At 40.5% G+C, this 24,120-nt stretch overlaps 2 protein-coding genes and 1 pseudogene across 10 annotated transcripts; 1 reads left to right on the top strand and 2 right to left on the bottom strand.

Annotated features, from left to right (window-relative positions):
- Positions 1-1,584: 1,584 nt before the first annotated feature.
- Positions 1,585-24,064, bottom strand: ZBTB6 (zinc finger and BTB domain containing 6). 7 transcript variants are annotated; one of them, XR_009051324.1, is made up of 4 exons: positions 23,940-24,002; positions 9,455-9,519; positions 5,291-8,335; positions 1,585-4,526 (listed from the first exon to the last, which is right to left on the bottom strand). XR_009051324.1 is itself a non-coding variant. In XM_057721762.1 (4 exons), exon 3 carries the CDS (start codon positions 8,324-8,326, stop codon positions 7,052-7,054), a length of 1,275 nt encoding a protein of 424 aa, XP_057577745.1. In that variant the 5' UTR covers positions 8,327-8,335; positions 9,455-9,519; positions 23,940-24,002; the 3' UTR covers positions 1,585-3,943; positions 7,032-7,051. The 7 variants fall into 7 exon arrangements, 5 of the variants coding, with proteins under 5 accessions (XP_057577745.1, XP_057577741.1, XP_057577742.1 ...); XR_009051325.1 differs by having other exon boundaries at positions 1,585-3,943; XM_057721762.1 differs by having other exon boundaries at positions 1,585-3,943; positions 7,032-8,335.
- LOC130844263 (liprin-alpha-1-like) lies at positions 3,582-4,926 on the top strand (annotated as a pseudogene).
- Positions 10,490-23,997, bottom strand: ZBTB26 (zinc finger and BTB domain containing 26). Of its 3 annotated transcripts, none has more exons than XM_057721756.1 (2): positions 23,940-23,997; positions 10,490-14,909 (listed from the first exon to the last, which is right to left on the bottom strand). In XM_057721756.1, the coding sequence occupies exon 2, from the start codon at positions 14,897-14,899 to the stop codon at positions 13,574-13,576; it is 1,326 nt and encodes a 441-aa protein (XP_057577739.1). In that variant the 5' UTR covers positions 14,900-14,909; positions 23,940-23,997; the 3' UTR covers positions 10,490-13,573. The 3 variants fall into 3 exon arrangements, with proteins under 3 accessions (XP_057577739.1, XP_057577740.1, XP_057577738.1); XM_057721757.1 differs by having other exon boundaries at positions 23,944-23,995; XM_057721755.1 differs by lacking the exon at positions 23,940-23,997 and adding an exon at positions 21,823-21,946.
- Positions 24,065-24,120: the final 56 nt, after the last annotated feature.

Raw genomic sequence — 24,120 nt, 5'->3', positions numbered from 1 at the left:
AAGATACTCCCCACCTCACGCGAGATCACGCATGACCGGGAGTTGGGAAGGTGGAAGGGAGGCGTAGTAGCCCTCGCCACCTGGACTGCGCATCAGCTTTCCTCTGGTCGATAGAACCACCCCCATCACGTGATTAGGGAGCCCTGGGGCACTGTGGGAGGTGCTGTTAGGAGGCCTGGGCAAGCCGAAGGGGTTGATGGGAAACTCCCTGCATATTCATATGCGCCTCGAGCCAGCCTCTTAGACACTGGTTTGAGCAAGTGTCTGACTCCCCTTGTGGAAGAGGTGGTAAGGGTTGAGCGTAATCTGATGCATCTGTGTTATATTGTACTCACTCTCCCATAATCAAATACTGACCGGATCCCTCAGTCCTTCAGTCCCTCCGCATAGGTGCCAAGCAATCTCCCTATTAAAAAAAAAAAAAAAAGCATTCGTTTCCCTGGCACTAACGCCTTAACGCCTTACCTTTTTAGTAAAGAGAGAATTCTGAGCTCTTCAGAAGCTGGCAGGGATCAAAATTCAATCACAAATTCTGGCATTAATATCTCAATAAATACTTGTTGAAGGATTTTTTTAAATAGTAAATCATAAGGTGGAATTTATTGTTTTTACAGGTGAAGAAGCAGGCTGGGAATAGGAATCAGGGAAATAACATTAATGCACTATACTATGTGCCAGGTCCTGAGTTACATAATAAAACTTTTAATTTTACTATTTTATGTGCTCATCAAAATAATCCTAAAAGGCACATACTAAGCACTTTATTACTAATTAGATACTGAGAAATACAGGTTAAGAAAATGGCCATTAATTTTAGTTACACTCAAGGCACTTTCCAGTATGAAACCGGATATCCAACCAAAGCGTTTATGGAACTAAACCCACCACAAATTAGAAGACATATGGAAAAGCAGTTTATAAACTATAATGAGTTTAAATATATGTATGTGTGTATATGTATATATACACACATACATATACACATGGTTATTACTGCCCAGGTGACAGAAAAACATTAGTGTTTTTAAAAAAAAATTCATGGGCCACATCATTTTCTTACATGCCTTTTCATTCCTTTCATTCTCTTCACTTTATGAAATATATACCAACCAAGAGAAAGGTTCCCAACAATGATTCATTTGGTTCACTGTTTTCCATTCAACTAGTGATGGATATATATATATCCATATATAAAGATGTATGTGTATGTATATATACATTTTTTTCCATTCCACTGGACAATGGTATGTGATAATGTGATAAGATTTTTCAAAGGTGACCTGATCATATTTAAAATTTCAATTCCAGTTCTCCTTCCCTCCGGGCTTTATTTTCTGCAACTCTATTTCAAAATCTGACATAGTACATTGGTTTTACTTATTTGTTTACTGTCTGTCTCCCTCCAGTACAAAGTTTCATGAGAGTAGGGATTTTTGTCTGTATGCCTAACTTCTAATACAGGTATATATTGTAAAGACTGTGTAAATATTTGCTGAATGAATGATTAAATGAATAGCCAGGAAAAATAGTTTCCTTATTTAAAATTCACAGATTAGACAAAAGACAAAGCTCTCCATTCCCATCTCCAGTTTATTATTTCTTATGTAAACATATAGGATAGTTACATCCAGGGTAAAAGGGCAAGGATTTTCTCTTACATCAAAGTAACAACTGTCTTTCCAAAATCCTTTATACATAAATCCAGTAAATGAAGAGGCTGAACCGAAACATACTGCATATTTTTCCCATCATATCGGAAACACAAAGAAGTATAAGTGAATGTTTTCAGTGAATAAATTCAACACTTTACTTTGCCATACCTGCATTTAAAAAAAGTTTCATTTTCCTGAAATTGTTTAGACACATCATGCAAACAGACACTCTCCTATGACTTGAGATCACTCTGTGCTACTGAACAGGAATAAATAATAATAAATAACCATCACTTTCACAAAACACCCCTTCCCCCCAAGCAAAAATCTCAAAGTGCTTACAAAAAGTTTCACAAGAATCTTACAAGGCACACATAAAACATAAACATAGTACAACCATAATTTTTTTTCAAACATCAAAGATAGATACAAATTTCTAAAAAAAAAAAGTTTATTACTATTCTTTTACTCTCCCCGCCCATTTCCATCCCACCCCCACAAAATTTCATCCTAGGAAGCAAAAATAAGAAAAGTACTTCAATCACAAACTATTTCTGAAAGGGAAATGTTCTCATGCCTACAAATGGCCAATCATAGGTCAAACGGGAAAGAAAATTGAGCGCTGTGCTATCAAATTCTCCAGTGGAAGAAAAATACTGTTTAATTTAGAAAAATTCTGTCTCTAATGGAGTATTCAAATAGCAACATTCATAAAGACACAAATCTCTCCTTCCTTGCTTTTCCCTCTTCTCTGTTCTTAGAAACTCAGGAAGATTTAAATATAAAATCATAAAATTTTAGACCTGGAAATGATATTATAAATTATCAAGATCAAAGTTGTTATTTTACATATAAATTTAAGAAAAGCTCAAGGAGAGGTGACTTACCCAATGTCACTAACTAGTGACCTGGGAGTTATGAAACTGTTTTTCTTATCCAATACAAGAGCTGGATTATTTAAAATCTCTCCCAGCGTTAAAAATCTATAAAGAATATACTTTTCACAAAAGTATCACAAAAAGGATATTTAACATTTATAACAATCAACGTGATTCATCACAAAATTCATTAAATGGTACAAAGCATGTTACATTTTAAAATGTGGAAGGGCTTCCACAGAAATTAAACATAGCAGAAATTCTAAATAAAGCTGACTGAGTAGAGGAGGAACAGGACATCTTGAAATGAGGTGTATCCAGTCAAGCTTCTTTACTAATATTTCCTGTGTTTTAGAAAATATGACTTACCCTGCAATATATTTTAATCTTGTTATAACAACAAAAAGTTTTGTGTTATATGTAGACAGAGATATTAGAGAGCAATGGCTCATAACACAATCTGAAATATTACTGTCAGTAAAATAACCACAGTCATGGTTTTGCTTTTGGCACATTTCTGGAAATACAGAAAAAAACTCTAGGGAGGGCTTATTTCTAGTATAAATTTGTGCTGCACAGTACCCCGCTACCCTTCCTGTTGGTATGAGAGTCTCTAGGGACCTAAAATCCCAGCACCCGGCCCTCCACCCCAAGTAAATCCAGACATTGCTGTTACTGGTTGGATTTATTCCATGCCTGAGTGCTTTCTTCTCCTCTTCTTATATATTGGAAAGTTTGTTTGCTAGCAGGATCTCAGCTCCCAGACCCAGGGATGGAACCTAGGCCACAGTAGTGAGAGCCCAGAATCCTAACCACAAGGCCACCAGGGAACTCCTGATGAGCGTGATCTGAAGGAAAGTGTGGGAAACCTCACCTGTTGGTCTCTGTGTGGGAGTTTACTGTGCTGAATCTCTCCTGTGACTGTGGGCAGCAGAGGACTGTCTACCACATGGTGAGGTCATCTGTGTGGCTGTGGCACAGGAAGGGGGTATGTTGATTCTAAGCATTAAATAGTCTCTTTCAAACTGTCAAGGCTGACTTCTAAAGACTCATGTTGCCTAAGGAGGATGCCTGGAAGAGGAAAGAACTGGAGTCTGGAATGACTCTTACTCAGGAATGGTTGACCTTTGAGGATGTGGCCATCGAATTCACTCAGGAGGAGTGGAAATGCCTGGACCCTGCTCAAAGGGCCTTGTACAGGAACATGATGGTGGAGACTTACAGGAACCTGATTTCTGTGGAGATCTTCTGATGATTCTCATGAAGACCCTGCTAAACTGATGGAGCTCCAGGAAATCAGAGACAAGCAGTCAAGAGAGCAGAACCAGATGAAGGAGCGCCTGGAAGCCCTCTCTACTCACGTGATAGAGCTGGAGGAAGATCTGTACACGGCCAGAGGAGACCTCATCAAATCTGAGGAAATGAACATGAAATTGCAATGAGATGTTCGTGAAACTGAGGCTAAAAACTGCCAGTTGCAAGAAGGCCCGGAGCTGGCAGAGCAGAAGCTGCAGTAGACCCTGTGAGTAGCAGAGATGCTCCCCAAGGTGGAGGCGGAGCTGGCCCAGAGTGTGGCTATGCTCTCCAAGGCAAGGCAGAGAGAAAAGATGAATGAAGAATGTAATGTTTATCAGACACTGTTGACAAGCTTCCTTCAGAATATAACAAGAGGCTTCAGCTTCATCTTAAAGAGAGAACAGCTGCTCTGGCAGAGAAGGCTCTCCTAGAAGCTGAAAATGCAAAAAAGCAGTTAGAAGAAATGCAACATGATAAGAATCCGCTAAGACTAAACCTGGAAGTCTTGAGAGCTGAACTGGACCAGACGAGGCTGAGGGGGCTCCCCTTCACCATGGCCAACCCCACTTGGGCAGCGTCCCAGATGTCAGGTTCCCTGTGGCAGATGGGCCCACGAACTCTTTCAGCAGCAGCTCGGTGTGGCGGCACCCCCAGAAAGGCCAGCTGCCAGCGCTGTGCAAGGAGCCTTTCAAGCTGTCAGCTTCCAGAGAAGAGGTACGAGATGACAAGATGACCATAAAATGTGGAACCTCAGCCCCCCTCCTCCCCGAGGTCCCTTTGGCTGGACCGGCTGCACACAGCCAGCCCCAAGGACATCAGGGATGCACGCAACTCAAAAGGCTTGTGGAATGGCCACGTGAGCAACCCCAGCAGTAGTAACAGCAGCCAGGACTCGCTACCCAAAGCCCCCAAGAAGAAGGGCATCAAGTCCTCCATCGACCATCTGTCTGGCAAGAAAGGGCAGACCTGGACATCTTGGCAAGGAATCGTTAGGACAAGGTGGTACTTCAGAGACAGAAAACTCATCTCAAGATGCCTTGGGACTCAGCAAAATGGGAGGACAGGCTGAAAAAAATCGTAAACTTCCAAAAAAGAAATGATCCCGTATCCAACCACTGCCCAACAGCAACCACTTGGAGACCCAAATTCCCAACCACTGAATTGCTTGAGCCTCACGAGCACGACATGTGAGAAACCTGCTGGCAAAAACAACTTTTTATTAAAATCATTTTCAACTTGTTAGGAGGAAACATCTTAGTTTTCGACATAAGTGGCCCACAGAACTGCACACTTTTATCTTAAACCTGTTCAAGACAGGAACTTAAAATGAGTAGTTTAATGGTACAGGAAAGCAGCCTCCCCTGCCCTGGCCCTGGCCCTCCCTGTGCAGACAATTTTTATTTGTGAGTGATAAACCACCTGGAAAACAGTGACTGAAAGAAGTAGGAGGTTTATCATTCTCACCTAACAGGAAGTCCAGAGGGCGCAGTGTGGGATGTGATGGATCTTCTGCCCCTTCTACCTCCATGACCACTTAAGCTTTAGAGTCCTCATAGCAACTCTCACGCTGTGCATTTTTTCAGTCAATATCCTCATAAAAAGAAAAAAAATGTTTTTTTGCTTTGTCTTTTTATGGTATCTCTATGAGACAATGGAACATGTAAATAAGAACACTATGCTGTACACCTTAAACTCATAAAGTGATGTATGTCAAGTACATCTCAATAAAACTGAGGGGGAAAAGGCAGATAAAACACGTTAGAAAAAAACAGAAAAAAAACCCTCAAGGGAGGGTTAGGATTTTTGTCAACACATAGTAAATAAAAGTTACATTAATATAAATGAAAAGTTATTAATCAAGAGAACACTAGGGACTTCCCTGGTGGTCCAGTGGGTAAGACTCTGAGCTCCCAATACAGGGGGCACGGGTTAGATCCTGGTCAAGGAACTAGATCCCACATGCATGCCACAACTAAGAAGCCTGCCTGCCGCAACTAAGAGCTCGCATGCTGCAACTAAGACCCAGCACAGCCAAAATAAATAAATTAATTAAAAAAAAGAGAGAGAACACTAATAGCTACCCATATTTAAACTGTTCATCTAGTGACAGTAAGAAAACTAATATATATTGCCAATTCAAGATAAAAAAAGGAATCAACTACAGATACACACAGCAACATAGATGAATCTCAAAGGCATTAGGCTGAGTGAAAAAAGCATCTCAAAAGGGAACATACTATAAGATTCCATTTATGATATTTCAGAAAAGGCAAAATTATAGTGCTGGAGAACTGCTGCCCCGGTTTAGTGCTAGGAGGAGGAGCTGACTACAAGGGGAAGCGTAAAGAAGTTTTGGAGGGTTGATGGAATGTTCTGTATCCTGACTGCACTGGTGGTTGCGTAAATCGGTACATACGTAGAAATTCATAGAGCTGTACACCAAAAACAAAGGTCAAATTTACTGTACGTTAACTAACAAATTTCAACAAGGAAACAGAACGAATATCTTAGAGCTTCATGCCAATGGTATAATTTTACTGGCCACAAAATTATTAAATGTAACCATAGTAAATAAAATCAAGAAACCTGCCCAATTAATCATTTCTAAAATATGTATACTAATAACTCATGAAAATATTAATGTGAGGAATATTAGCTTACGTGTAAGGAAATTCTGCTACTTTCAAGTGAATTTGAATTGTGCTCCTTTATAGTTGAAAACAATAGATACCTTGGTGTTTAGTTTAGAATTCAATATAGTTGGTTAAAAAAAAAGTTAACTAGTCCTATATGTTTTTAAAATGACTAATAATGGAAAGTAGTATATTTAAAAATTGCTTTTGTCTTCCCATCATCCTAATTTAGTAAAGTTAAAATATGGTTGGACTTTATACTTATATCAATTATATAGTGATCAGAATCTGGAAATACTGTTGGATCCTCTGTCACTAGAATCAAGAATATGTCAGAGGAATACAATTTCTCTAGGTAAATCACTAGGACTTGTATATAATGTATGAGATGAGACAGAACCCTATCAGCTTTATCATGTCTCCCACACTTTGGAACTGGTAGTACAAGTTCAGAAAGAATAACATGTGTAGGGAGACCAAAAATAAGGCCCAAAGATTGGGGTGGAAATGCAATATTACAAATGCCGCATTTCTACAGAAAGACTTGCCTCACAGAATGATATAAAGCTTACACAGCAAGGTGTGATCCTAATTATAGTAGATTTTGCCTTTCCAGATCATGCCTGGGTAGTTTTTCACCACTGCTTCTGCCATGGACAGAGGTTAAGTGCTTTTTGAGAGCAGATTTGTGCTTGAAATCCATGTCACAACAGTGGCATTTGTATGGCCGATCCCCACTGTGTATGTTCAAGTGGTCCTGAAGTGTGCTTTTCGCAGTAAATGTCTTCAAGCATACAGTACACTGAAAGGGCCGTATGCCCATGTGCCCTCGAATGTGCCGGTTGAGATTTTTCTTTTGTGTAAATGTTTTCCCACACTGTAAGCACAAGAACAGTTTATGCATCTTAAGGTGGCGCAGATAGTTTTCAACATGAAGAAACCCCCGAGGGCACCGGGGGCACTGGTGCCTCAGGGAAAAAGCATCCTCTAGATTCTGAATCTCATTCACTGTCCCATGACTTCCTTCAGTATTCTCACAAAATAAGCCCTGATCTTGATTCCCAGGAACTCCTGCCACTCTGCTCTCAACCGTAGAATTGATCAGTGAATGCTGTGTTTCTGAGAAATACATGCTTGCTTTTGAAGAGGTACAAGGCTGTGAAAACTTCCCATTTTCTATACCCCCAGTACTGATAGATTCCACACGGAGGATACGGATTTCATTGTCTTTAAAACCAATGTCTACTGAAGACAGCTCCGGTGACTTCATTTCCTTTCTCTCTGATATCAAGCTCTCTACTGTAGACTGTAAAGCATTGCTTTCCTCTTCTTTAACGTGGAAATCTATGTTTACAGGACTATCCTCTGAAATTTCAATGATCTCACAGTCTTTATCTGAATTTTCTTCTTCATTCTTAACACCTGGATCAGAGGATTGACACAGGTCAGCATGTTGATTGTTATTTTTCATAGAAAGATCAATTTCCAGATATTTTGATAAAGCTTCTGTGCACTTTTCCACAATGTGAACCATTTGAAGGTAACTAGCAGCAGTCAAATATTTCAAAAGCTCCTTCCTTTTAACTTCAAGTGCTCCAGTGTAACAAGAGAGCAACAATTTTCTGCCAACTTCTGCACTCTGCAAGATGGTGATTCTGACATGTTTCGACTGCGTCAGTAAAAACTGATCTCTCATAAAAGTGGAGCAAGCAGCTAAAATCACCTTGTGCCCCTGGAACTCAGTGTCATTAATATAAATTGACACATCACAAAATAAATTCTGCTGTCTCAAGAGATTCATTTTCTGCAAGACTACATCTCCTTGCTGTTCAAACTGGAAGTGCAGAACATCAGACTCAGCAGCCATGGTCACAATCTAAGCAAAATAAAACATAAACATTGATGTAAGGATTGGGGATGCTTTCCTACACTGTGATAGTAAAAGCAATCAAAAAAATCCTAAAGTGGGTAAAAGACAACGCAAATTCTAATCTGGAAGCTAAGAGTGAACCCCTATGTAACCATCTCAAAATCCAGAAAAATAAAATGCATCTCTCTATGACCTTGTGCTACATTTTTTGTATTTTTGTTACAGAACTTACTACACTGAATTGTACCCAACAGTTGCTATGTTTTTTTCCCTCGGCCTAGTTGTATGTGCCTTGTGGGCAAGGACATTTTTAATGCCCACTACTAAGTGGACTTAACACAGTTCCCCAAATTAGACGCCTTAATGTAATCTCCAAAATGCCTACTCCTCATCACTACTGCAGGTTCTCCTTCTGTTCATCTGGACCATTTGCAGTCCCCTTGATACCACACTCTGTTACATTCCAAGCTACCTCCCAAGTGCCATCAGATTAACATCTTTTTACACTTTTTAAAAAATTCTATTTTTCTCTCCTGTTTTAAATCCTCCATTGCTCTCCTCTACCTCCAGGACAGCCTAACCTTCTTAGCAAATACAAGATCCTTCACTATTTGGCCTTCACCAACGTTAGGGCTTTACCTTTCCCCTATCCTTTATAGTGAAGCTTCTTTGATATTTACATTTTCACCACTGCCCAGACAAGAAGACCCAATTACACCTTTGCACATGTTACATTCGCGCTTCCAGCTAATGACTTGGCTGAAGGCTCGAATCAAGGAAAATTTCTCCACCCGTCTCCCCGACAAAGTCAGTTGCTCCCAGAACACCACGAAAAGGAGCCTGGTTCATCTGAGTTCCTGCAGCGAGCACAGGGACCAGCACAGAGCAGGGGCAGCGGCGGGAATATCCCTTGAACTGAATCTGGATCCCAGGTGGCCTGGAAGATCCTCCAGTTCGCCACCTAGGTCTTCCCGAGCCAAGCCCGCCAGGGCCAAGGTCCTGACGGCCAGGTGCCCGCAGCACCACTCCAGCCACTCCCGGGCGGCGCCTCGCTGCCGTCCTCTTCCTCCTCCGCCTCCTCCTGCGGCTTCCCCACCTGCCCGAGTCTCCATCGTGCTCACTCACCGACTCAGAAACCAGAGTCGAGCTTTCCGCTGCAGCCGCGGCCCAGACCGGAAGATGGGGTCAGCCTGGGAGGAAACACATCCGGTGTCAACTAGCTTTATTCCTCACCCGGGCCCGCTGGGCGTCCCGGAAGGACATCCTGAGATAGCCTCCCTTCATCACGCCCCCCGCGCCTGGGGTGACAGAAAAACCCCCGAATTCCAGCAAATCCCATCTCTCCTGTCCCACTTTCGGTACTCGAGCCGGTCCCCTCCGTGAGTTCTCAACATCCGAATAGCAGACGGGTTGTGCGGTTGGGGTACAGCGCGTCTTTCAGAGTACCCAGCACTGGGACCCCTGGGAGGCCCTCCCGGATTATTAGGGGCCGGGTCCTCTGCTTACCTGGCCATATATTATACAGTGTAAAAGGTGGCGGAGGAAAGGAGAGGACCGTGCCATCGGGATCAGTATTCGAGCTTGCCTAGCTAATGCCCCATCAGGATTTGGACCCCACCTCACCCCTCAGCCTATCGTTTCCTTCCTGTGCCCCTGCCCCCCTCAGTTCCTTGGCAAACCCGGGCCTTCTATCTAAACCGTTAGCCCGTCTATTTCCTCCAACATGCCCTATCCCTCCTACCACGCATCCTTCAAAATCCCATTCATTCATCGTTGATAAATCACCATCCTTGAAGCCATCCTGAACTGCAGGTGAATTACTTGGCTCCCATTTGGGAACCAGTGAACCCTTAAGGTGCCTTAATGACTGCAGTTATCATACCTGTGTTGAAATGTGTCCCATCTAGGCAGAGGTATTTAGGACAGTGACTTACTGCTCTTTGCATTCCTTAAGTCTAGCACTTAGTAGGCATCAAGTATTTGCCAAATGAAAGAATATCTCAACTAATTCTTAAAAGTTGCTCCATACAATTTCTGGTTAGCCCAGATTTGCTTCTGAAGCCAAGCTCAGTGTGCTTGATTAATATGTCTTTTCAATAACAGGGGTGAAGAAAGCATTCCTGTATTCAAATTCAAGCAATTGGATAGGTAAGCAGAAGGGGAGACAGGAAATAAACCACTGACACCAGAGCTTTAATTTTCAAGCTTTTATTAAGGAAACTTCCCCATAATAAGTGAAGAGGTAGTTCACAGTATGTCTAACATACAACAGGTTTAGAACAGCTATTCACCAGCTGAAATAAAATGTTCTGGGTTGTTTGTTCAGGACAATATTTTAGAAATAGTGACACTGGTCACCCTCCGTTTATAGACCTTCTAATAAGGAAAGTAAAACAAATTAAAACCACATCTGATTTACCTCAGAGCCACTTCAGTTTGGAGTTTGCCTTTAAAATTAAATAATAAATAAATAACTGTGACACAGTAATTTTTTAAAAACCAAACTATGGTAAAGAGAGCCCTCTCTCCTTTTTAGTTATCCTGGGGAGCCATAAAATACAAATGTTGAATGTCTGAGGTTTTAAAAAATCTTCCTCCTCTACAAGAATATGACTAGTTTTGAAAGTCATCTTCCCCTGTAAAACATATTTGATATCAGTAACTTGACCACTTTGCAATACAATCTAAGAAACATGTATAAACAAAGAAAGAGAAAAGTCAAGTACCACCAAAAATTAAGAAAATGTCTCACAGAAACAGAACACCTCTCCAGCCAAGAAATGGGGGAGACTAAACCATGTGAGTGGTTTGCAGTTGAAAAAGGTGAGAACTAGAAGATGTAGTGATACAAAACCATCAAGATGCTAATTTAAAGTGATCAAAGAAAGCAAGGCAGTTTTCTTTATTCTTCCTAGAATAAAACCAAATTGATACCTTATCTCACCAAGACTACATGAGACTGTAAGCTCTGTGAGGGCAGGGACCATAGCAATCTTACCTTCAAATCCTCAGTATCTAGCATAGTGCCTGGCAACAGTAGGTGTTCAATAAATGTCTCTTGAATGCCTGAATGAATCCAGAAATAGTCTCCAACCAAAGAGACCAATTTAATTTGAACCCATGCCCTTTAGCCTTCAAACCAGTAACAAAAACAGGACATGAACGTAAGCAAAGGAAGCACTCCAACTTGAAATTTCCCTGTGATAAAATGATGTTCAGAGAAAATAGTGAAACATTGGTTAACATGTTAGTGTCCCACTGTTGCATAGAATTGGTACTCTTTGGCTGGATCATATAAAAACCAGAATGTTAGGCAGCATCATTAGATAATATAATGAGTGACATTAGGCATAGATACCTATTAGTCTTATCACTCAATTTTATTCTCATTTAAAATCTTTTAACAAAAGGTAGAAATTATACTTCAAATCAGGTTCACATGTAAATGTATCAAATTATAACAACTTTAAGAACTCCCTCTGACTACTCAAATTAAAACTAATTTTTGGTTTATCTGTACATGGACTCTCTCATAGTTCAGAAACAAAAACAGAAAATCCTGATGGAAACTATACACTCTTTCCAGACAAAATTAGTTTCACATTTGGGTCCTTCTCACATTATTCTTACTTGTCCTTTCCCTTCCTAATCAACACCCAGCAAATCAGTCACTTGCTTAGGAAGAATGTAATATTCATCCTAACCAAAAAATAATTAACTTACAAAAATAAATCCTTCTGTGATGTTTTGTTTGCAAAATCCAGGATGTCTCAAAAAGCAAACAGAGATTCACAGAGGGAAAGGACAACCTAGGAACTTTTTGCCAAGGTATTCTTGATCATGTACTAAATCTTTTTAAGCCAAGGGACAGTGACAAGTGAGGAAACCTTAGCTCATATTTAGTTACTTATCTACTTTGGCCAACCTTGGCCAGGCCACCTCTTTGGACTTTGGATACCCCAACTTAAAAAAAGAGAGGTGGACTAAATGATCTTTTAAGATTCTCTATAGACTCAAAGACTCCTATTACCTAAATCTAACTCATGGGTCAGAAACTAATAAGACTCAAAATTTTATTTCTGAACTATAACGTGTGCTTTAGGAAAAGCAGTTGTTTTGTTTTTCCATAATGGAAGATCAACTTTGTATTAGCGATCTATCAAAGGTGACAAGGTGGGACTATGTACCTTTATAGGAATATCTAAATGCAAAAACCTGATTGCTCCTTCTGTGACCCACTTTTTTTCATCCATTTTAGAAGTTAAGGTACACAAGGCAATGAGAATTCAGAGACTATTACAATACACTGGACAGAACTCTGAAGGCCAAACTCACCTTACCAATGGCTAACTTCTAAAACAAAGTCTAGAGACTGACTCCCAGATAGCCCCTTTTTAGAGAGACCGTTATAAGTTAGCACACTTTAAGTGTGCCTGGAGCAATCCTGACTTCAAAAGCATCACCAAGTAAGCTACAGATCAATTATAAGCATTTGGCTTCTTTTGGGGGAAGACCTCCCAAATAAGTACTGTTGTACAACCGTACTACTATCCTTTGTTAGCTATGCTCCCCACGGTGATTCCTAACTATCTGTCTTGCAGATGTTGAGAAGATCGTACTCTAGTCTATGTGAACTTCAGTGGCATGAAGCTGGGCCACATTCTATTGAAAAGACTACAGAATAGCCTAAAATACTTCTTCATAGCCAGCTCTAAGACAAGTACAAATTGTAGGAAGCAGATTCATTCATTTATCAGACACAGATGAATTATCAATAGGCAACCACAAATTCTATCACATATTCAGGCCAATAGCAGTATCACCTTATATCTCAGCTTATTTTCTGCCAAAGAAAAGTATTATTCGCTTCTCTTAGCATAGCATCTATTAGTGGAGTGGAGGTGATGTTATTAACTTGTTGGTACCTTCAGAATGTGCCCAGTGAAAATTCTAAAATAGTGTCAGTCTAAGACACAAGTCAATGTTAGGTAGACAAATGGAATACTCCTTGGGAAAGGAAAACAGACATCACAGGATAAATAATTCAAAACAGAACATGGGAAAGGGCAAAAGGAAAGCAAGACCACTCCAAGTGGCAAGTTGCCTGGTCTCTTAGTGCTTTGACTCACCCCTACGACCTGCACAGAGGCTTTGGAGAAGTCAAATTTGCAAAATCACTCCTAAAAAGGCCCAGACTATTGCCACGTTTGCAGTCAGTTCTAGTTAGGAGCATAAAGGCCCTACTCAATTCACACAAGTACTATCATTCCTTAAGTTCAGGACAGCTTGGGCCAGTTTACCTGCATCCAGGACCTGTGTCGCATCAGGCTGTGGCTGACACCCTTTAGAGTCTGTGACTGTTGTACATGCAAAAGAATCAAAGTCCACTGTGAGGTCTTGCACATTTCTTTCATTGGCATTATCAAAGCTGTTTTTGCCATGCAGCTGTTTAAGGTGTTTCCTCAAAACTGGCTTATGTGCAAAAACCATGTCACAATAGTTACACTTATGGGGCTTATCTCCACTGTGAAGGTTAAGATGATCCTGTAAGGAACACTTCTGAGAAAAGGTTTTCCCACAGATTTTACACTGGAAAGGTTTAATGCCGGCATGCACACGCATGTGTCGATGAAGGTTGCCTTTCTGAGTAAAAGTCTTGCCGCAGAGTAGACACATAAAGAGTTTGTGCATTTTTAAATGGTTGGCGTAGTTCTCCAGGTGACGAAACACCCTGGTACACTTTGGGCACTGGTGATGCCACTGTAGGCCTTTGTCTACACCTCGAATATTAGGCCCAAAGACATCTTTCGAGGCCATGATGATGTTATCACTGCCTGTGTAAGAGAGGGCGTAATTGTGGAGATGGTTTTGTTCTATTTCACTTACTCTGTTTTCCACAGTTGAATTTATCAGGGAGTGCTGGGGCTCTGATGAATGTAAAGCAGTGGGTTCAGAAGAAATAAACTGGTTCTGATCTTTTTTACTTCTAACCTCTGATACATCCCCAATAGATTCTACCTTAACAATCTGAATATCACTGTCCTCCATATCCATACTGTCTTCAGATGGATGAATACAAGGTGAGTCCTGCTTTGGGGAGCCTCTGGCATCTCCCTGATGTTCTTTTGACTGGGGAGAAGCACTCTGCGGTTCACATCCCTCTTTACTATCCATTGGTTGTTTTGGCTTTATAAACTTCCACAAGGCCTGCGTGCACCGTTCTACAATGTGGCTCATCTGAAGAAAACTCGCAGCGGTCAAGTAATTTACCAGTTCCATCTCAGGGAATTCCAGCACACCACTATAACAGGATAAGAGCAATTGTCTCCCCACTTCGGAACTCTGTAATATGGAGATTTTCACCTCTCTGGAATCGTTCAGTAAAAACTGGTCTCTTAAGAAGGGGGAACCTGCAGCAAACACAATTTTATGCCCCTGTACCTCAATATCATCTATGAGAACTGTAACATCACAAAATTTATTCTCTTCTCTTAATTTGTTCATTTTTTGTAACATTGAATCTCCATAATTTTCAAACTTGAAGTGAAGGAGATCTGATCTTTCAGACATTTTGGCAGACCTAAAGAACAGAAATGTAAAAAGGATGAATTTAAGAAAATTCAAACAATTAAGAAAACCTGGATTTTCCTTCCAAAAACAAATTTGTGTTGTCATACCTGTTTATGTGTATCTGAATGAAATTTTCCTTGAAAGAGGAAGCTAGTATAACAGCTTTCAAAGGCTGTTAAAAATTACTCCTTACCAACATCAGGTGTCAATTGCACCTAAGGAGTGGACTTGTATCCGTGTAAATAGCTTGGTATTCATTCAGCTTTTTAAGATGCTTAATACAAGAACAGTGCTTGAGTTATTCCAAGGGCATTTTTTTGCTTTTCAAATGAGAATTCTATCAGGTTTCAAGAACTACCTAAAACATCCCAACAAGTAATAAAGTAACTAATTTATTTTGCATGATACTCTGAACCTGCTTCTTCGAAGACAAAACACTCTTTTCCTTTGCTTTGTATTTTACTGCAGTGACACTGCTTGCCCTATTCCTGAGTAAAGCGTCTTCTGTTTAGACTGATGTGAATTTACTCATACAAGTATTTCTGCAATAAGATGAAAGTCGCATTCCTAAAGGAGCAACTTTTAGATAGTGTCAAAGGCACGGGTCTTTATCCTGTGCATTTTGGAGAAACCTAAACTCTTTCTTAAGAAACATTTCTTGATATATGAAACAAATAAAACATTTGATATAGAAAAACCAGATGAGTCACTTGGTGGGAATCTGAATAAGAGTAAGGTAGATCTAGTTAATCCTTAATAGATTCTATTCTTTCTTCCTTATCCCTATTTATCCATCATTACTCATCAAACTGGACTACTAGAACTGAAGCACAGATGTTCCTTGGTTCCAGCTTCTACTACCTTTCATCCAACTTCTAAACCACCACACGTCATCTTTCAAAAACACAGATCTGATTATATCCAACCCCTGCCTAAAATCCTTCTGTGACCTCTCATTGTCTCCTAGATGAAGACTAACCTCTTGAGTATAAACTGATCAAGTAAATTTACTAATAATTAAGGTAAACATTGGCATAAACCATTCAACCACGGAGAGCTGCAGACTTTACCAAAACTCTGCATATTTGTCCCTTTATAAAGCAGTTCCTTTGGAGAAAGTCCCTATGTTCTGATTCCAAATTCTTCAAACGATTTTCTGATAACTTGCTTCCCATGTGTCACTCTAAAGGGAAGGATGAGTTAGCCATGTCAACATGATATTGTCAACATATTTATTATTTTTACAGTGACAGTCGACCAGTCACTGTAAAAATAATAAACTGGCACCCTGTCTATATACCAATCTTCAGTGAGATCAGTAGGTATATCAGGTCTACCCCTGAGAAGCAGCTCTACAATCTCAGTGCATGAATAAATTCACCTCAAATTTTGTGTATTCATCAACTCTGAAGTTGAGAATCAGGAGACAACCAGCTCTTCCCAGCGACATCTGGCCCCTGAAGCCCAATCTTTATCATTTTATCATCTAGAACACTGAATTACAAAGGCTCATAGAACACCAGCTCATGAAGGCAGAATCCAGGTCTCACTCATATTGCTCAGTGCCTGGTTCCTGACAGCACTCTACTGATTCCAAACCCTAGCAGTTATTTCTTTAGTCCAGAACACCATTCCTAGCAATTCTGACTCCTTTATTTCCTCTGAGGGCCCTTCCCAAACCCCTTAGATTAGAACAGTTGTCTCTACCTAGTACTTCTATCATAACACTCAAGATACCAATACTTGTTCCTTCCCCTCCAAACTGTAAGCTACATGGCATAAGAGAGAATGATCTCCACCCTACTCAATGGGGGTAATGCTGGGAACCTGCATCTTCTAGGGCGAAACACTCTTTCCTTTGGCTTCAAATTCTACTTAATGCAGCCACATTACTGGCAAAACCCTCTTCTGTTCAAACTGGTGTGTATTCCCATCACCTAATATTGTACTAAACACAGGGCAGATGCTCAGTTTGCATTTGTTGAACCTATGAGATTCATTTGACAGTCGTAAGAAGGAAGAACTGCTGTGAGGAAGACCAGCGCAGTGTCTGCATATGCATTACAGGGCTGAGGCCACGAGAGCCTAGAAAGGAATGAAAATGGGAATAAGAAGCAAGGAAAAATAACAAAAAGATATTTCAAAAAACTTGGTAACTGGAGACAGAAAATGAAAAAAAGTAATGTGTAAAGGTTCTAAACTTAGGAGTTCAGCTGAATTAAAATGCCATTGAAGGGCTTCCCTGATGGTGCAGTGGTTGGAAGTCCGCCTGCCAATGCAGAGGACACGGGTTCAAGCCCTGGTCCGGGAGGATCCCACATGCTGAGGAACAGTTAGGCCCGTGTGCCACAATTGCTGAGCCCATGTGCTGCAGCTACTGAAGCCTGTACGCCTAGAGCCCATGCTCCTCAACAAAGAAGCCACCACAATGAAGCCACCATAAAGAAGCCTGTGCACCGCAACGAAGAGTAGCCCCCACTCTCCGCAACTAGAGAAAGCCAGCGCACAGCAACTAAGATCCAACGCAACCAATAAATAAATAAATAAAAATTTTTAAAAAAGATGTCATTGAAAGAGGTGAGATTTAGGAGGGGGAACAAGTATGGCACAGGTATCTTAGAATATATTTATACATAAATTATAAGCTTTTTTCTTTGTATGGCACTCTTTGTGTACAGCTAATGAATAATCACAATAAAGATGAGAGGAGGGGATGTAGAGAAGCAAATTTAACATCAGAGAAAAGATAGTGAATATCAAACGAAAAGGAAAAATCTAGGAAACATAGAGAATATATCAGTAAAGAAAGTGGCACAACTGTATTATCTATCACTGGTCAGTTTTAGCAATTACAGTAGCTTAATATATTTGATCTGGAAATGGTGAATGTCCCAATTTATAAGTAGAAATTATATAAGTGACTGCTGTTCAAGGGGCCAAACAAAAGGGGCACTCTTTCTTAGAGGTTTAGCTTGTCCTAAATTTGCTGACAGGTCAGTATTTTTTCCGACTCACACTGAAAAATGAACATTAATTGCTTCCATCTGTAACATGACAGTACTCGCAATGCTTTAGACAATCTTCAGGGATAACTGTTCCCTGAAGCTCCAAAGACAGAAGGTGGAGTACAGTTTCCTTTACTTCCTATTCACCAATCTCAAGAAACTTACCAACAGGAGCAGTCAAACAGGTATTTCAGGAAAGTGCTTGATTTGTCTACTGTAGTCCAAGAATGTGAGGAAAAATTATTTTGTTTATTTGAAGAAGTTTTCCTCAACGTGTCAGCCCGCTCTATTGTCTCCCTTTGATAAACTCTTATTTCCAGGTCATACAGTTTATCCTTTAATTGTTTCCTGTCACTACTTTCTCTTTCAAACAGACAGTTATTTGAGGGCAAGGACCAACTGTTACTTTTCACACAGCTCATTCAACAAAAACTGTACTTAACTCTTACTGTTCCCTATGAAATTATCCTTGAGCTATGGTAGAGATGCTCTTCATTATCATGGTACCCTCTTGTAGGTGACCTAGGGAAAATCTCTTTCTAGGGTTGTTTCCAAAAAACAGTTTTAGTAACATAAAACCAAATTTTCAACAAAATTTTTAAAATGTCAAAATAAAAAGGAATAATTGTTTCATATGAACTGGTTTAATTTTATCTAAAAATAAGAAAAATGATAGCTAATCTTTACTGAATCCTTGCTGACTACCAGGTATAGTAGTAAGTGCTTTACCCAAATTGACCCACTCAATCCTCAAAATCTCTATGAGGTAGGTATTATTATCATCTCCAGTTGCCTATGAAGATACCCAAGCTTGGTGAACATAAATAACTTGCTCAGTTTAAGAGAGGTGGAAAGTATTCAATGTTAGAGGTAGAACCTGTGCCCAAGCTGCATGATGCCAAAATTCATGTATGAAACAACTAGGCTAGCTAAAGTTTCATCTTATGGCTGTTAACTGTGTAACTGGTCAGATCTCCCTGCTCATATCCATTCAGCTCTACACTTATGATTGATATGCTTTTGTGTATTTAGTTATGCTTCAATGAATTTATAATTAAAAACAAAAAATACAACTTAAAGCCAAATTTGTGTCAAGTCTAGAGGACTTCCCTGGCGGTACAGTGGTTAAGAATCTGCCTTCCAATGCAGGGGATGTGGGTTCAATCCCTGGTCAAGGAACTAAGATCCCACATGCCGCGGGGCTACTGAGCCTGCATGCCACAATTGCTGAGCCTGCATGCCGCAACTAGTGAGCCCATGCACTCTGGAGCCCGCACGCCACAACTAGAGAGAAGCCCGTGAGCCGCAACAAAGATCCCTCGTGCCACAACTAAGACCCGACACAGCCAAATAAATGAATGAACATTTTTTAAAATAGAAAGCAATTTATGTATCATCCTTGTCTTACCTTCCTCACCTATTTTAGCTTTATATTATTTTTCTATCTTTTGTGTATCTTTCTGGAATGAAACAATGCTATTTACAAATAAAACATAATAAAAATTATGAATATATTTGATTTTCAGACTCCCCAACTATAGATAACTTATAACAGCAATTATTCATAACTGTCATAAAAGTCACTTACATAATTCTAGATTATAGCAGACCTGAAAGAAAGTAAAGAACTGATCAGGTAGAATAGAGAATTGGTCACCACACTCTTGTTGATTCTTTCCTCAGAATGATTTCCAAATCCTCTCTCTGTATTCTGACTACCATTGGCCTGGTTCAGGCCCTCATCATCAATTGTCTAGGTTACTGTGATTAAGTCTGAATACTGCTTATTTTCTCTTAGCAAGTTTTAAATGACCCATTTCTCAAACATCAATGAAATAGGAATAGTCTCACATAAGATCACTTTCTCCTTGTTCATATTTACACAATTCTTCCATAATTATTTCCATAACAAATGTTCCAGCTAATTTGAAAATTTTTCTTTGTTCAAATAGGAGTAACCAAAAAGGATCAATGAATATTCTAGGTTGAACAATGTTCACTGCTGTGCAACAGGCAGTGCAAAAATTTCCATGTTTCTTATCTCAAAGGCCTCTTACTGATAAGGAAAACATTTCTATCTGTATAATAAACTCCCAAGCTGTATGTTAATCTGTTTCCTCATCTACCTCATAAAAGTGACTTTATCTTTCAACTGAGAACTCACAACTACTTGGAAATCTTTCTTCATCTTTCATGAACACCACATGCCATTTTTCTGAGACTGTAATATACTACAGCCTTTCTCTCTATAAACCTCAATCCCTTTCTTCTTTTGGGTAACTTTTATGACACTACATTCTCCTAGTTCTCACTCTCTTGTTTTATTTATAACTGTAAGTAAGATTACACAAATATAATACCCTTCCTGGAAAAATTTTTGAATATAGGTAAAGTAAAATCTCCTTCCTCAGCCTCCTTCCACTCAGTTCTCAGTTGCTTCTAAGTTTCTTCCTTCATGACTCTCCCCCATCCCCCATTTTTAAAACAACAGTTCTATATGCCTAGCCACATAAAATATAAAATTAAATTATATTTCTTACTTATAAGCTATATGTATTGTTTTCCAACTTTCTTCTTTCATTTACTGCTTGTGAGGGTTATTTATGTTAAATAAATAGATCTAGTTCATTCTTCTTAACTTGTTGTACAGAAGTGGGCAAGCAACCCAACCACTGGCCTCAGTTTTCCACCCTTCTTTTGCTGATCTTTTCCTCAAGGGGTCACTAAATTGTGTAAAGCTAAGTATATTCTTCAAAGCTTAGTCCTTGACTTTTTGCTGCTTTCTGAAGGCTTACTTCCTCAGAAACCATCTTGATTTCTCAATGTTTTATTAACTTCTCTATTTAAAAAAATTCCTAACGCTCCACCCTCATGGCTAATCTTAACCAAACTTAACCTCACCTCAAGCTAATCAAAAATACCTGCCGGAGGCTACCACTCTATCACTTGAAATGCATGATATCTAAACTCTTGCATGGGCTAAAACTCAATAAAGCCAAAAATAAAAACTTCCAGATGGGACTTCCCTGTGGTGCAGTGGTTAAGAATCTACCTGCCAATGCAGGGGACACGGATTCGATCCCTGGTCTGGGAAGATTCCACATGCCGCGGAGCAACTAAGCCTGTGAGCCACAACTACTGAGCCTGTGCTCTACAGCCTGTGAGCCACAACTACTGGGCCCACATGCCACAACTACGGAAACCTGCACGCCTAGAGCCCATGCTCCACAACAAGAGAAGCCACTGCAATGAGAAGCCAGCGCACTGCAACAAAGAGTAGCTCCCGCTTGCCACAACTAGAGAAAGCCTGTGTGTAGCAATGAAGACCCAATGCAGTCAAAAAAACCCAAAAACAAACTTATGAAGAATGGCTCTGAGAACAGTGGATGTGGAGGCAAGGAAACCTGTTAGCATGCTATTACTTTAACAGATCAAGATGGAAATGATAAAGGCCTGCATAATATGGATATTGAGAGGAAATAATACGGATGGAGAGAGGAAACAGATTCTAGAGATATTTCAAACAAAGAACTGATGGACTTGATGACCAAGGTACGGGACAAGAGATGAAAGGTCAAGATGACTCCAAAATATTTGGTTTGAGAAACTGGATATCTTTGACAGAGTGTCATTCGATAAGCTAGGGAATATTGGAGGGGATGACCATGGGTCAGGTGTTAAAATGTTTAACCACATGAGCCTGCATGGCATTAAGGGGAAGATCCATTAGCTAGCTGGACCCAGCTCTGAAGCTGAAGAGGAGACCTTATTATAGGCAATAAGTAATAGATAAAAGCATGACATAAACTGACCTGTGAATGAAACTGGCCTATAACGGCACAGAATGGAAGACACTCTAAGACAGAAGAAAAGAAATAAAAAGCAAATACATAACACAAACATAAATCCATTACTTACCTTCTTCTCAATCTGGATCTCCTTCCAAGCCTCTCCATTTTTATCAATGAGTCTATCTTTGCTTAAATTTTTCCCATTCTTTTGACTCCCATAGTCAATCACTGCTTACTGCAGTGGGTAAAACCATACTTCCTGGAATCAAAACCCTGCTCCACTACTTAGTAGCTGTGTGACCTTGGGCAAGTTACTTAACCACTTCTGTTTTTCAGTTTTCCCACCTGTCAAAGAATAACATTACTTCATAGGGTTGTTATGGGAAATTAAATTAATTTTAAAGTAAATTAATTTTTAAAATTAAGTTCATTTTTAAAAGAACTTAGAATAGTGCCTGGAATTGTGCTCTATAAGCAAATGTTAGGTAAGTAAATAAAGCCTATGAATTTTCTTTGTGAAATCCTTCATATGCGGCCTTTTTATCATTCTCATTTGACACCGAACCACTTGATGTCTCCATTATTTCATATTTTATCACCTCATCACCCTACTAAAATTGCTTTATAAAAGGTCACTCATGATCTCTTGATAAAGAAATGTCATCTTTTTTTTTTGCTCATTCCCCAAATGCTCTGCATTAATAGTCCCAGTGGACTCTTCTCTCTTCTCTTAACTTCTGAGTCTTGGATGCGGGAACCCTTATATTTTATTATCTACTTCTTATATTTTATCATCTTCTGTTTCTGCTACTACACCAACTGCTATTAGTTCTAATTCTTCTTTCTGCTTTGTAAATGCAACCATTCCCCCCAAATATTCCCTTCTTTCTCAATAACCCCTTCCTGATGCCAGTTATTCCCATGGCCTCCACCTCTATGCTCTATGATTATTCAACCTTTACCTCTAGCCACAGCACTTAGGCTGAGCTACAGATTTGCATTTCCAACTCTATACTGGACAGTTCCATGTGGCTATCCCACAAGGTATTTAATTCAACATATCCAAAAGGTGAATTTGTAATCTACACTAGGCTTATGGTTTTATTGCTGATAATGACATTAACAGTCTTCAAATACCACAGGCCTAAAACGCAAGACTCAGCTTTGATACTTCTTTCACCCTCAACATCCAATTTATTATGCAGTCTTTACAGCATTCACTACATTACCTAACTTCTTTCCAATAACACTGTCATAAGTCCATTTCAGGATTTCATTACTTCTCACTAGGCTGATCCCATTATTCCTTCAAAAGAATCTCCAATAAGAGCACCTAGACTTTAGCTAAAGAGTCCAAAATCGGTTTACAGAAATTCCTATCCTATAGGCTGACCTCCAGAACAAGATGGTTTTCTACAGTGCAAATCGGACTATACCAGTCTGCTGCTCAAAACTCTTCAAAAAGTACCCACCTCCTTTAGGATTAAACCTTCACTATCTGGACCTGGTCTACCTTCCCAGCATCATATCTCATCCTTTGCACAAGAGCCCTGCGCCTCCCTCCTCCTCTTCCCACACAAGTTATGCTCAGTCATTCCTTCACAGCATTCCAACTGTTCCTCCAGTGGGGAAAGCTCTTCTCCATCTTATCCTCTCAAACAAGTAAAATTGAGAAGTCACTTTCTTTCTTCAGCCTCCCCAGCAACTCCCCCTTGAACAGTTCATATATATATGACTGATTCAAACATCGCAGGAGCACTCATTTGTTTTTATCTGGCTCCCAAACTTGACCCTGAAAATTGGAACCATATCTTACGAGTCCCCAGTGCCTGACAGAGCGCCAGAAATAGAAAAGGTGCTGTAGCCAGTGGCAAAAGGGTTACCTAGCTTAGCACTCATAGTGATTCTCTCGGGCTGGCACTGAGGCCTTGCCAATGGCCCAGATCTGGCACTTCCTACAAGATGCCAGAGTCGGGCGTTCAAGCCAAACTGCTGGGCCCTCGGCTGGGGTCCCAGGAGGAGGTCCCTGGGGGCATCCTTAGGCTCCCCACTCCAGACGCTGCAAAAGGAAAGGGGCGGGGCACAGTATGGGCCGGGCCTAGGGCTCCGTAAGTCCCCCCGGGCCTAGGCCAGCCCCTCGGCCCCCATCCCAGTGCAGGTCCCGGCCAATCCAGGGCCCCAAGGGGGCTCCATTTTGAGAGACCTTGTACCCCTACCCGGCGCTGCGGCCGCCTCCGCACTTACAGACCCGCGGGAAGGCCACCGTCAGGATCCGGCACCGCCAGGAGCTCCGGCCCCTCGGGGCTCCGGGAAGGGGGAGGGGCGGGGAACCCGAGCCAAAGGGGGACCCAACGGAACCGGAAGGGCAGCCCTCGCCGGACAAAGACAACTTCCAGGTCCCATGGTCCCCTCCGCCAATCGGAAG

This window comes from Hippopotamus amphibius, chromosome 2 (genome assembly GCF_030028045.1).
Source record: "Hippopotamus amphibius kiboko isolate mHipAmp2 chromosome 2, mHipAmp2.hap2, whole genome shotgun sequence".
Lineage (NCBI taxonomy): Eukaryota > Metazoa > Chordata > Mammalia > Artiodactyla > Hippopotamidae > Hippopotamus > Hippopotamus amphibius.
The sequence above is the reverse complement of the archived record's forward strand: the minus strand, read 5'-3'. Positions and strand labels throughout refer to the sequence as shown.